At 37.0% G+C, this 14,211-nt stretch overlaps 1 protein-coding gene across 1 annotated transcript in view; it reads right to left on the bottom strand.

Moving 5' to 3' along the window:
- The window catches only part of LOC140449387 (trypsin-1-like), a 34,809-nt gene that overhangs the window by 5,354 nt on the left and 15,244 nt on the right, over nucleotides 1-14,211 (bottom strand). Inside the window, exons 4-5 of the mRNA XM_072542542.1 lie at nucleotides 9,783-9,896; nucleotides 7,341-7,448 (exon numbers count right to left, since the gene is read on the bottom strand). Coding sequence (XP_072398643.1) covers nucleotides 7,341-7,448; nucleotides 9,783-9,896 — 222 coding nt within the window. The remainder of the gene's footprint in view (nucleotides 1-7,340; nucleotides 7,449-9,782; nucleotides 9,897-14,211) is intronic.

Below are 14,211 nucleotides of genomic sequence, written 5' to 3'. Positions count from 1 at the left end.
TTGAAATTTATCAGCTGCATAGTGGACCAATCCACATTTTTCTATTTGTTACTAGATGGCTGCACTAAAGTAGTTTTGGAACTCCATATTTGATAGGATCTTAGAGAAGCAAAGTGGACCATGTGCGGTTAGTCCACTGTGCTGCTGATAGTTAGATGTCTATCATTCTGGCTTGATATTTTTGGATCTTTTTGTAAATTGTCATTGTGAATTTTAATTATTGTGAAATATATATTCTGTTCTATCCCCTATCCTATTTTTTTTTTCGAGAAACGTTCAACAGACTCTTATAAGAAGTGTGATTTATTTAAAGTAAAAATAAAGTCAGCCAATAGTGTATAATTAAATAACTCGAAATTGAAAATAAACTTCAAAAGAAGGCGAAGAGTGGTCGAGATTTTTTAAAAAGAGACACCAAAATGGCAAAAAAAAAAAGAAACGCATCGGTCACCTGTGCTTACTGCAGGAGTTTGTTACTACAAGCGGCAATTATGGACCTACTGCTTCAATATTCCTGAAATGGAACTAACAACCTATTTATATTTGTGTGGGATGTGTCACCTCTAGGATCCTGCATTTCATTTGGATAAAAAATTTCGTAAAATCGAAACGACTATGTATTCTGACCAAGGTGGCGGCCAGAATCGTAATATAAAAATGTCATTATTACGCAATTATATAACTACATCTCCAGATTTTACAGTGGAAGAAATAGACCTTAAGTTTCTGGTAAGTACTTGCTATCTGACCAAGATTTTGGTATAATAGAAAAAGAAGAAATTCCATTCACATGTATTTATAACCAAAGACTGGCATGCAGTGATGAAGCACGCTAGAAAGAAAAATCCGTTCACAGTAAGAAACATGGACAAATCAATTTTTTTTTCCAACGGAAAAGTTTCCGAATCAAAAACCTAGGTAGAGTGGCTTAAAATTCAATGGTTAAGATTGAGGAAAGACTTTCCCAATACTCTTTAATATAAGTATTCAAACAATGAGGATGTTTATTTTGAAACAGTGGAGCTTAATAAAAGGAAATCTGTTTCCAAGAATACAATGGAATTGCCACTTCTGTATCCATATGGTAATACCATTAATGAAGCTAAAAAGAGACCTACAGTTAAGATACCTCGTATACACCATGAATTTTATAAAAACCTGAGATCTTAAGCTCAAGCAGCCGTAGGTGAAGTAATTGGCCCATTTGACGACGAAGAGGATTAGACATTCTAACTTTTGATGTTTTTATACATATTCTGTGGTAATAAAGTCTGTGATTCAATATCGAGTGTATTATTTTGTGGGATAACCCATTCACTAACTAAAATTATTTTAAATGCAAAGTGGACCAACCCACATTAAAAAATCGAATATACCTAGGTGTGTTTCCGAAAATTGTGATCAAATTTGTCAAGTAAGTAATATCTAACATAAATCCATTCATTCCAACCAAAAAATATTCTTAAATAAGGTTATAGTGGATATCCTAATTTTCACTTTTTTTCAAACCCATATTCTAACACTTATTAATATTGGGATTAGTCCGTTATTGCACTCATAGCCTCAATTGCAAACTGTTACTAATTATGGAGAGCGGAGGCCAAGATTCGGCAGTAGTGGGAAAACTATATTTATACCACGAGGATTCTCCGGTTGTAAACATACGAAAACCTCGTGAAGAGGTGTTCGTATGTTTACAACCTAGACAGAAGAAAATTTAAGAATATCCACATGGAATTTCAGAAGTCTCTTTGCGGCTGGAAAACTTGACAATGAAATTTAAAAAATGAAATGAATCATGCAGATAGGAAATATGACGAAGAAGTCAAAAAGCTCTCTGATCAAATCCTAGACATCTTACAGAAGCCTAATTAACATGAAATATAATATATTATAGGCGATTTCAATGCAAAAATTGAAGAGGTCAAATTATAGGTCCTTATGGTCTTGGCCAACCTAAAGGTCAAGGACAGCGATTATATCTCTGTCTATATCATAACTACACAAGTTACCACTATATACTTGGAAAGTTCCATTTGATAATGGCAGCAACCCTGGGTCTTCAAGAAACCAAATAGATTATATGCTTGTAAGTGAACGCTTTCGAAATGCCGTCAAAAATGTTACTACATTTCCAGTAGCAGATATTGGATCTGATCACAACCACTTGTTGCAGATATTAAACTACGGTTAAAACAAATCCAATGACAAAAACCAAAAACCAATATAATTAACTTTGACGATATAAGTATAAGCGATAACTTTAAAAAAGAATTAAACAATAGAACAAAGAACATCGGAGAATAACTAGAAAATCAAGAGGAACTATGCAATCAATTTGAAAGCCAAGTTAACAAAATTTCCACAAACAATGATTATAAAAGTAACTTAATGAATAAAAATAAATGGATGACAGAAGACATCTTGACATTGATGGAACAACGTCGACTTATAAAATCGAATGAAATAGAATTCAGACATCTACAGCGAAGAATAAAAAGGGAAATAAAATTAGCCAAAAAAATGGATGAGAAAAGATGCGACGAAATGGAGGATGTAATATCTAGGCACGACTTTTTTAATGTGCACAAAAAGTTAAAGAAATAAGGAACATATTTAACAAGCGAGTTCCTTCCGTACGAATTGACAATAACAATCTAATTATTGTAAATTAGAACGACATAAGAAGAGAATGGCAACTGTATATATCAGAGTTGTTTGAAGATGACAGAAATAATATTACTGAATTCTACCAAAATTGTACTGACGACCCAGAAATGATAATATCAGAGGTAGGACACACTTTAAAAAATGCTTAAATTAGGAAACCTTGTGGTCCAAATGATACACCAAATAAAATGCTGAAACTAATAGATAAAGATAACAATAACATAAAAATACTGATGCATAAAAGATGCATTTGCATACTTCGTGGACTTAAAAAAATCATTCGATAAAGTACTCCATGTAAAAGTAATGCGGATGCTAAAAACATAGGAATAGATGACAAAGATATTGGTGGCATTAAAAATCTCTACTCGAATCAAACTGCTATCGTAAAAATTTGAGACAGTTACATCAACGAAATCTCCATACAACAAGGAGTCAGACAAAGTTGCATTTTGTCCCCTGCACTAATGCTGCAAGCACTAATTGGCTATAAGTTTATATTAGCTATAGACCGTTTTTTAAGGGATTCTAGTAAGACACCCTTAATTTCTTTTTCCGTATCTACCTTCTCATCATAATCAATATGCACCTCGATTTCTGTAGATGTCTTGAAAATTACTGCATTTTTTCCATATTTGGCCTTGACAATGAGTACCATAATTAGAACATTTCAAACGATGTTTAACGTAGCTACATATTTTGTAGCAGTCTGTTTTGCAGTTACAGCTAATCGTTTTTAATAGATTTTCTAATAGTAGCGGCTGTAATGCCCGGATAGGCTCTAAACATTTTTTCAAGCTCCTAACCCCACTCGGTAGAGTTAAAATTATTACTTAGCCAATGTTGAACTTGATACTATATTCTATAACAGTATTGTTCTGCTGCAGATTAAGTAGGTAGAAGCAATAATAAATGAACGCTCTTTTTCCGGCATAAACAAAACATACATATACTAACGGCCTTTCTTAAAACATAAATATCAGAGAGTATTTAATGCAATTTTATTTGTATCCTCAAAAGTTTTCGATTCATTTTGTAAATCAGTATCACCAGAAAGTAATTTGAAAATTTTTTGCTTTCCTTGATAATGAAAAGCTGACGTGATATCGTTTTCGGACAAAGCATGCATAATCTAACTAATGGACTAAAACTACTTGTCCTGAATGATTCACAGTCATGTACTTTTTTACACACTGCTTGTTTACCTTCACTCCACACAACTGATATGGAAGAGGTGAGGCAAGATACCACCCGATGTGTCAAGGACTGGGCAATACTGGCGGAGTATACCGGCACGGAGCATCAATTCATCGGCTTCTCGATTGGCAAGACGGGGGACGTACGTTGGGAGTGGACCCAAACCTTGCCTGTCGAGATGCAGGAGATATCAGGTGGATTGGGGTGTATATGATGAGAGTATTAGATGAGAGGTACATGGGGCTCGACGTCTTACACCTTCGGTGGAAGGCCTCGAGCAGATTATGAAAGCAGCGATCCATATGAGTAAAATTGGGGTTAAGCGTACGGGAGAATGCCTTACTGGTGGTGTGTCGAAATAGAGCACTTGAGAAGAGAGTGCGTGGCCCTTCAGCGGTACTTGACAAGGGCGAGAATACGTCGGGGCGCGGAAGAGGAGGAACGTGTGGATACATCTTACCTTTCGAGGAAGAAGGAGTTGAATAGAAGGATCCGATCAGAGAAGAAGAGGCACTGGAGGGGACTGTGTGACAAGCTGGACGATCTGGGGTGAAGGATAGAAGGCGAGCATGGGATTCCCTTTACTTTGGATGAACTGGCTGTAGCGGTGAGTTCCCTTAAGTCTGACAGGGCTCTCGGTCTAGATGGTGTCTTGCCCAAGGCGGTTGTACGTCTGAGCCGTTTGTTGCCTAAGTAGCAGCTGAATCACATAAATGCTCTTCTTGCCGCACAGTCTTTTTGGGATCCCCGGACAACCTCGTGGCTCGTGCTTCTACCTAATTTCGAGGTAGGAAAATATCGTCCTATTTGCATTCTTTCTTGTATCAGAAAGTTGTATGAGAGAATGCTATGTGCACGTATAGAGGAGGTGATTGTAATGTCTTTCTAAAGGAGGCCTTTCTTTAAGACAATATGGTTTCTGCCAGGATAAAAGTACAGTGGATGAGGTGACCGATATGCTTCGGGCAGCACGAGGAATTGGGGCTGATCATCGATGGGTCATCCTGATTCTCTTTGACGTCCAAAATGCTTTTAATACATTACATTGGGGTCACGTAATGAGCTCTTTGAAAGCAAGTAACTTTTGGAGGGTCCTGTTTATCTGAGGAATGTGGTCGCTGATTATCATTCCGAGGGGAATATTGTGGAGGAAAATGGTATGATGGTGGATGTAACGGCTGGGGTCCCGCAGGGCTCCGTTCTGGGTCCGATGCTGTGAAAGCTGACATATGACGGGGTTTTAAACTGTGAATATGGGGAGGGTATGACCCGCTTCACATTAGCGGATGACCTTGCTATGCTGGTGGCGGCATAGGACAGGCAGGAACTCTTGCTTCGGATTATCGGATTACGCGTGCGTGTGTCCTCGTTGAGGATTGGATGAGCAAGCATGATTTTTCTCTCGCGGAGGATAAGACGGAGGCTGTAGTACTCAGATGCTACAGAAAAAGAGATAGGGTTGAATTTGAGTGCGCGGGAGCGAGACTGAGCAGGGTGGGAGTTGGAGGGAATATTTGAAGGGGGTGACCCGCAGAGCTATTCAGAGAATGGCTGCGCTGGGAAGGATAATCCCTTATATCGGTGGACACAAAACCGAAAGGAGCTCAACTTGCAAGAGGCTCATGGTACGCGTGGACAGAACTAGTCTGCTGCGGGTAGCATGTCTGCTACAGGACTGGGTTAGCTGCCGCTCTGTGGGTAATCACCGGCTGTGTTCCTTTGCATGTGCTGGCAGGTGAAAAGGCCAGGAGTTATAGTCGCAGGGGGCGGAACATTGGAGAGCAAGAGATGAATGAGATAAGACTGACCGAGAGATTAGTTATAATCGGTCAGTGGCAGCAAGAGTGGGAGGCAACACGTGATGTGGCGGAGTGGACGAAGTCACTAATCCAGAACCTTCAAAGCTGGGTGGACTGTGGGCATAGGCAGCTGGATTATTGTCTTAAGCAAATGCTCACAGGCTATGGCTACTTCCGCAGCTACTTTTTCAGGTTTAGGAGGGCTCAGTCCGATCAGTGCTTTAACTGTGATCTCTCGGATACTGTGACACACACGATGTTGGAGTGTGAGCATTGGGCGGATAAACAAGAGAAGTTTGTAGGAGAGTGTAACTGCAGAATGTTTGATTCCGTGAGAGAAATGGTGGAGAAAATGATGAGGGATGAGTGATGGTGGACACGAATCTACAAATTTATCAGGAAGCTGCTCTCTTTAAAAGAACGAGAGGATAGGGAACTCGCAACAGAATTCTAAAACAAGCGAGTAGCACTCCGCTGGTGTTCGGACTATCGCAGGACGAAATAGGAGTGAATAAGAGACAGACGACGCGAGAGAGATAGCAGCCTCGCTAAGGTAGGGGGTTGAAAGTGTTTGGTGGTTCGTGTGCGTGTGGTTTTCTCGATGAATGTGTTGGAGAAAGAATGAGAATTGGGTGATAGCAGGGCATCAGGATCATACCTTGAACAGACAAAGTAACAAATAGTGAAGTTCTTCGAAGAATGAATAAAGAACGGGAGCTGTTGATCACCATCAAGAGAAGAAAGTTGGACTATTTTGGTCATGTGATGAGAGGGAAAAAGTACCGATTGCTCCAGTTAATTATCCAAGGAAAGATTCAGGGCAAACAAAGCGCAGTGGAGACGACGTATATCTTTGGCTGCGCAATTTAAGAGACTGGTTCCAGTGCAGATCTAACCAATTATTTAGAGCAACAGCTTCAAAGATACGAATAGCAATGATGATTGCCAAACTCCGTATCGGAGAGGGCACTTGAAGAAGAATAATGGGGGCACCAAGAGAGATGTTTGCCTTAACCGGCCATTCCATCCTGATGTATCCTGTTTTTAGTTGAATGCCGATCGTCTCGAAGTGGTGACGGGACGAAGTGTCAAATGTCTAAATCCCTCGGGCATTTCGTCCTGGCACAGCTTCGTTAGAGTATTAGGAACCCAAAACTACCTGTGTGAGTCACAGGTGTCTGTATGCAGATTTTCCATCTTCTCTTTAAAGATGTAAAAAAGAGTGGTCCATCTCGCCTCCACAGTGGAGTAGAGATGGGCCGATGGCATGAAAGTGCATTATATTTTTTTAGGTTTCAGAATTATTATTTCTAGCTTTTACTTATACCAAAACAAATACTAATGCTAAGTTATGTTTACATTTTTTTTTAGATTCGGTTGTTTATTTAATAAATAAACAGGTTTTAGTTTTCTAAAATTTGATCCATCTGTCCTTCCTTTACCCGATGTTTTGCGTAAGCTACATTCCAATTAAAAAACATCGACGACATCAGCTTTATCATCTAGTTGATGTAACGCATAAAAAGATCACTTGATGGAAAATATGTTATATATGACATGCAGTTAAACATTAAAAAAATGGATTTCATATTTTTTTCTTAAATTCAACGATATGCGATATAATCAATTTATTATGTTTATTGGCACTAAATACTGTATTTAAATAAAATTTACCTCACAAATTCCTGACTTTTTATCACCAGCATGTATTAAACGTTCACTATCCGACTTTGTAACTGAAACTGTGGTTTCCTTCAAAATATTTGATATTGGTCCATTGGTCTAAAAATGAATTTTATAAATTACTTTTATAACTACTTTTTTACGTTATATTTATAAGTATTTGAATTTTAACCAACTTTGCAATAATTATTAAATATTTTTATAATACTGTTCAAATTAATCCTGATAAATTATTTTCATATTTTACTTAAACATTTTCCTGTAGCTAATCGCTAGTTATAATCAATTTAAGAATATATAAGTTTAATCAATATAATAATCACGGTACTACAGCGAAAAGAGCTCCGGTGATTCATGATATTACAAATAGGTGAGTAAGTGATGTATTCGCTTTTTGAATTATCGGTACTCCATAAAAATGAGGTATCTTACTGTTAAAAGGTGTAATTAATTTGCTTTAATAATCTTTTAAAGAATATTTAAATTTAAATAAAGTTCTATACATCCTGTTGGATCCTTTGTTAACTTGGCATAAGGTCTGTTTGTTATTACTCCTAAGTGCCTTCTCTGTACTAGCGTCAAAAGCGATAGCTCGCATAAACAAAAAATCAACAGAAATATGTAAAATACAAAGAGGTGTCAGACAGGGTTGAATACTATCCCCACTGTTATTTAATTTATATTCAGATAGAATATTTAAAGAAGCGCTGCATAATTTGGAATGGGGCGTGAAAGTTAATGGAATTCTGATAAATACAATCAGATATGCAGACGATACAGTTATTTTAAGTGATGACATAAAGGGATTACAATGCCTTTTAAATGCCATTGATACATAAACTGTTCGAAAACAAAACACATGGTATGAAAAAGACAGAAAAGATTTTATTTCACGTTCAAAGCGTCTATGTATCTATTGATACGTATTTCGACTTAAAAAGTCTCATCAGAATAGTTATTCATAGCCGCTCTTAACGTGAAAAATAAAATTCTCTGTCTTATTAGAAGTAACAATAACATGACTTCGTTATGGACGCAATAGCGACATCTGATAGAAAAATCGGTAAGATAGTTTCGAAACAAATTCAGATTTCTGCTTTAATCTGGAGCCTTCTAAAAATTGCAAGACATGACCAGACGATGATAAAGATGTTAAAGAAGACATGGGAAATCTAAAATTTGCATTCCACGACATGTCTATTCATCTAGGCAGAAATCCTAACGAATTTGTTTCTCGTACTCATACAGAGTAGATCCGAATAAAATGAAAAAGACAGAAAAGATTTTATTTCACGTTCAAAGCGTCTATGTATGCGTCAAGGCCTTTGAAATGTGGCTGCACAGACGTATACTAAAAATTCCATGGACGGCTATGCTGACAAATGTGGCAGTCCTTGAGAGAGCAAATGCTGCTCGCGAGCTGTTTGATAACATCAAATGTAGAAAGATGGCCTATTTTGGACACTTAGTAAGGGGAGACCGATATAATATTTTCAACTTATTATGATGGGTAAAATCGAAAGACGCAGAGGAATTGATAGAAAGCAGGCCTCTTGGTTGAAGAATATCAGGGAGTGGACAGGAATGAGGAAAGCTGAGCAACTCTTTAGAACAGCTCAAGACAGAGACAGTTTCGCCATGTTAATCGCCAACGTCAACGGGACTTGATAGGGCACGTTAAGAAGAGAAGCCTTCTCTGTTGATGTTGGCGATCAATATGGCAAATTTGTCTCTGTTCTGAGCTTAATGAATTAATTCATTTCCTTTTGTGTGGGTCCAATCCCTGATGTTTCGTAGCCAAGATTTTTTCTTTCGTCTTATGCCCCTTTTACCTTCAATAATACCTTCTAATATTACTTGGAACTGCTCAAATTCCCTATGGCGCATTATGTGTCCTAGATATGACGTCTTTCTAATTTTGATAGTATTGACCAGATGAGGACGTGTGTTCATTGCTCTCAGTACTTCTTCATTCGTAGTTCTGCTGGTCCAGCTTATTCTTAGCATTCGGTTTATTTGTTTGTTATTAGGTCTTTAATTTTCTCCTTATATTGAATTTTTTCCATTATCGCGGTTGCATTTCCCTTATCCGCTGGTAGAATAATTGTGGTGTCATCATTTTTTTTTAATTCTTACGGCTTTTATACGTACGGTAAAAAAATTGAGCTATAAACCGACATTTTATCCACCTAATACCAAAAAAAAAACACTTAGACAACTATATTTATACTAACTTTAACACATACGTTCCCACGTAAGTGGATTTTCTATTATAGAATGCCAAAGATATTTAAAGAAAATATGTAAAAGAGAATAAAAAGTACAATTTCGAACTGACTTTAAACTTAAATGTTAAAAATATTAAAGCTGCTAAGTAATGTAATTAAAAAATCACTTTATGAAATTCTTAATATTTTTTGGCTCTGTATTTACCGTAATATATCCCCAGCCTGCAACTACAAGTGCTGTTCCTACTGGTACTTTAGTATCTTGTTCTGGTAGAAGTATGGTTTTAATCTTGTCGGAGAACTTCACTTTTTCTGCTAACTAAAATTCATTAAAAATTTTAAAAACTAATAATACTATGGATTTTTCACAAAGTTAGATGGATTTGAATTTTTAATGCGATTTTGTGCATTCGATTTTTAAAAATCTCTGTAAATTTTGTGACCGCATGCCATTACAATTGCATTTTTTACTATTCAAATTTATTAAACTGAGATATAACTCGATGAATATAAAAAATATGTCCAATTTTGTTACTTATGCATTTTAAAGATCGCTGAACAAAAAACTGACACCGACAAATGCCTCCCAATAAAATATGCTCCCATTACATGCGTTGATGTGGAAAAAAGTTTCTTAATTTACAACTATATGTACACAGATAGAAGCCTTAAGTCATTATTGAAAAATTTTGAAAATCATTTGGTGATGTATTGTTTCCATAATTTAAAAAAATAGAATTTTACTTTTTTACTACTTTCATTACAGTTAATTAGTACATTATAATCACCTACTTAGTTGTTAAATTTATTTATATTGTTATCTAATTATTAAAACATTTATTAATTGATATACCATTATTAAGCCTTAACTGGTATCATCATTTTTGTACTCGAAACTGGTATCATCGGGTAAATTCAGAACCGATATTTTATTCAAGTATAAAAAAGTAACTAAATAAAATTAAAAAATTTTTAATAAAATCCTTTATAAAAAGGTATATAAAAAACCTAGTCGGGCTATGTTAAATAGACAAAACGTTTTCGGAATAAATATTCCATCATCAGTGTCAGGTTAATACATGAATGTATCCACTAAATATGGGGTAAAAACCCTTTAAAAATTACTAATTGAAATTTAGTTTACATTATTTCTTATATAAAATTAAGATGGTAAAGTTACCGTTGGATTGGTAGCATGGCGACATATGACTCTACATTAAGTTGCAAGTCCTGAGACGGTATGTCTGCGAGGACTTTATGAAAGCAACTCTTTCATAAAATACACTCTGAAACTCTAAAGTCCTCGCAGACATACCGTCTCAGGACTTGCAACTTAATGTAGAGTCATATGTCGCCATGCTACCAATCCAACGGTAACTTTACCATCTTAATTTTATATAAGAAATAATGTAAACTAAATTTCAATTAGTAATTTTTAAAGGGTTTTTACCCCCATATTTAGTGGATACATTCATGTATTAACCTGACACTGATGATGGAATATTTATTCCGAAAAAGTTTTGTCTATTTAACATAGCCCGACTGGGTTTTTATATACCTTTTTATAAAGGTATATAACAACATGTGGCATTTCGAGAGCCATGTAAGATGGACCAGTGACGAGCAGCTTGTAAAAGGCCGCCTTGAGCGAGAACTAGAAGAAAAGCATGCGCTGAGCAACCGCCAATATGGTTTTAGGGTCAAAAGGTCCACCATAGATGCAGTCAAAGAAGAAGCCTCTTCAGTTACGCAGCATACAAAGATATGGGTGGCTCTTATCCCGCCGATCTTATCCTGCTGACGTCAAGAATGCCTTTAAAATGACATCATCGGAAAAAATCATGTCCAGGTTGAGAGAATTGGGCGTCAGTGAGTACCTGGTCAATGTAATTGACAGATACTTTACTAACAGGTTCATAAGAGAAAAAGATACCAGCATCAGTTTGGCGTAGGGTGTTTCCAACTCGCACTGGTTGCTAAGGCGAGTCAGAAAACGGACATGGCTAATGCGGCTAACACAGCCCTGCGTCGCATTATTAGGTGGATCAGAGAAAACGATCTTCAGCTACCGCCTCAGAAAACTGAGGTGTTAGTTCTCAAAGGGAGCCAGGAAAAATCCTCTCTTTGCTTTATAGTGGAAGGTGTAGAGGTTGCACCGGTTAAATCCATTAAGCATCTAGGAGTCTGGTTGTCGGAAGGACTAAGGTTCGGAGTACACATCTAAAAGACGATAGAGAAGACGAACCGAAATCTTGAGGCGTTGATACGGCTGATGCCAAACATTGGAGGCCCAGGTAGCACCAAAAGAAAAGTGCTAAATGGAGTTTTCCAGTCGATGGTAACACACGCTGCTTCCGTGTGGTGTAGTGTACTGATTACTGCAAAATACGCTAAGCTGATGGAGACTTCGTAAAGGTGAATGCTCCTCAGCGTATCTAGCGCATATATCACGGTTTCAAATGAGGCTCTATATGTGATTGGAGCGGTGATTCCTATCGATTTGTTGTGCAAAGAGCGAGCGAGGGTGTATGCGAGGAGGATGGATGGAATGCTTATGCTTATAGATGAGAATGAGAGAGAAAGAATAATACTAGAGTGTCAGAGAGAATGGGCGAGTGATAGCGGAAAGGCAAGGTGGACGAAAGAGCTTATTCCCGATCAGAGGCCGTAGTGGGAATGTAAGTTCAGGAAACTAGACTACTTCCCGACGCAGGTTCTGACCAGACATGGTAGTTTTAGCACCCTCACAAATAGAATAAGCAAATCTGCCTCGGCACACTGTACTGTTTGTGGGGTACCGGACGCTCCGGCTCACATTTTTAACTGTCAGAGATGGAAAATGAGAGGGAAGATTTCCTAAGGCGAATGGGTTTCGAGCTGAATGAAAAAAAAAACATGGTAAACATAATGTTGAGAGGAGAGAAATAATGGAGAGAAGTACAGTGTCTGATCTATGGGCCGATGAAGAAAAAGGAGCAGGAGGACAGAGGAGAAAATTAAACCAGGGATCTGAAATTTATGGTTAATATTATTTATTAGTTTATGGCCTAACGTCTGAAATATTTTCTGATTTACGGTAATAGGTATGGTTATTTATAAGTTTTTAGTTTTTTATTTTAGTTGTTAATTGAGTGACATGACTACCTTTCTGGAGCGGTGGTTAAGGTTTTAACCGGAACACGGTTAATTCGGCACTACCCTGGGGCCTTGCTCCGTGACGAAGATGTCCAAAAAAGATTTCCCTTACCGTTGCCTGCAAGAATTCAATGAATACCTTCTCAGGCTTTTACTGGAATTTGGTAATACGGCAATTAAAAAAAATTAGTGTAAATAAATTATCAAGTTTAAGTACTTTACGAATTATCACCGGAAGTTCTCTGGGTAACCTCGTAAGAGTTATGCGGCGTTGCATATGTGCATTATTCATTGATGATCCCAAAGTAATCACAAATTATCTCAGTGTTATGTCACTGTCAGTACCAGTTTGAAAAAGGATTAACGAATTTACAGAGACAATATTCATAATAGCATACCACATCGCACATGGCCATCTTCTTGTTCTTCTACCAGTAATATATGTAGAGTATTTCTGATCTAGACTATCTTCCGCTGATTTAGTGAAATTGTAAAAAAACATGATATCAGGTTTCTATAATATCATCTATTTTGTCATCATGTCGCATTGAGGACAGAAGAAGCACATACTTATTTTGAATAGTAACAGAAGAAACCATTGTTTTTGATGAAGAAAAACAAATGTAGACGAATAAAATGCATCTTTTATGGAGTTATATTATATGGAATATCTCTTCTGTTTTTAAGTACCGTTCTAACATAAAATAGTTTTTCTGCGAGCAATGAACTACCACTTCAATTGAGGTAAACCAGTTATCTCCACTTATGTTCTTTCCAGTTTGCTTTACCGGTTCAATAAGAGATAGTGCTGATATTGTTGGAACAGAAAGCTTCTGAGGATGGGGTACTTCACTTTTACGTGCATAAATAAAGACATTTAAGAAATACTGAGTCTTCGCATCACAGAGACACATCGCTTTTACACCATATTTGTTAGGTTGCAAATAGTCCGTCACGTGCCGTCACTTGCAAATAGTCCTTCAGCATCCTTATAATTCGATTTAAAGACTCCCGTGAGACATAAAAGTCCAAAGAGTGCTTTTATTTCTAAAAAGTCCGTATTCCCGACAAAAGAAGCTGCACTATCATATAAACATGACAGATTGCTAATTTTTTTATTTGAGCATTCCACAATTATGTTTATAATAGCATCGTTAATTGAAATGTTCCACAAATTAGACGGCGTTTTTTCGGCACAGTCTTTTGCAGTAGACTTTTAACCAGAAAAATGTACAATGTGAATAACTGTATAACTTTGGTGAATTTTTTGACCATTTGTATCCATTTTTGGCAAAAACGTACCTTGATGATTCTTAACAACTTTCGCTATCATCATCACTACTTACTACTGATAGTACAGGACTCTGATCGCTGATATCTCGAATGGTCACTATTAAAGACCTTGGATCATTAATCATCGAATTCTCTGGAATATGGCTATCACACACAATATCATATTCTGGGTCACTGTGATGATCACTGTCTATAGTTGTAAGTCA

Source organism: Diabrotica undecimpunctata, chromosome 1 (genome assembly GCF_040954645.1).
Source record: "Diabrotica undecimpunctata isolate CICGRU chromosome 1, icDiaUnde3, whole genome shotgun sequence".
Classification (NCBI taxonomy): domain Eukaryota; kingdom Metazoa; phylum Arthropoda; class Insecta; order Coleoptera; family Chrysomelidae; genus Diabrotica; species Diabrotica undecimpunctata.
The sequence above is the reverse complement of the archived record's forward strand: the minus strand, read 5'-3'. Positions and strand labels throughout refer to the sequence as shown.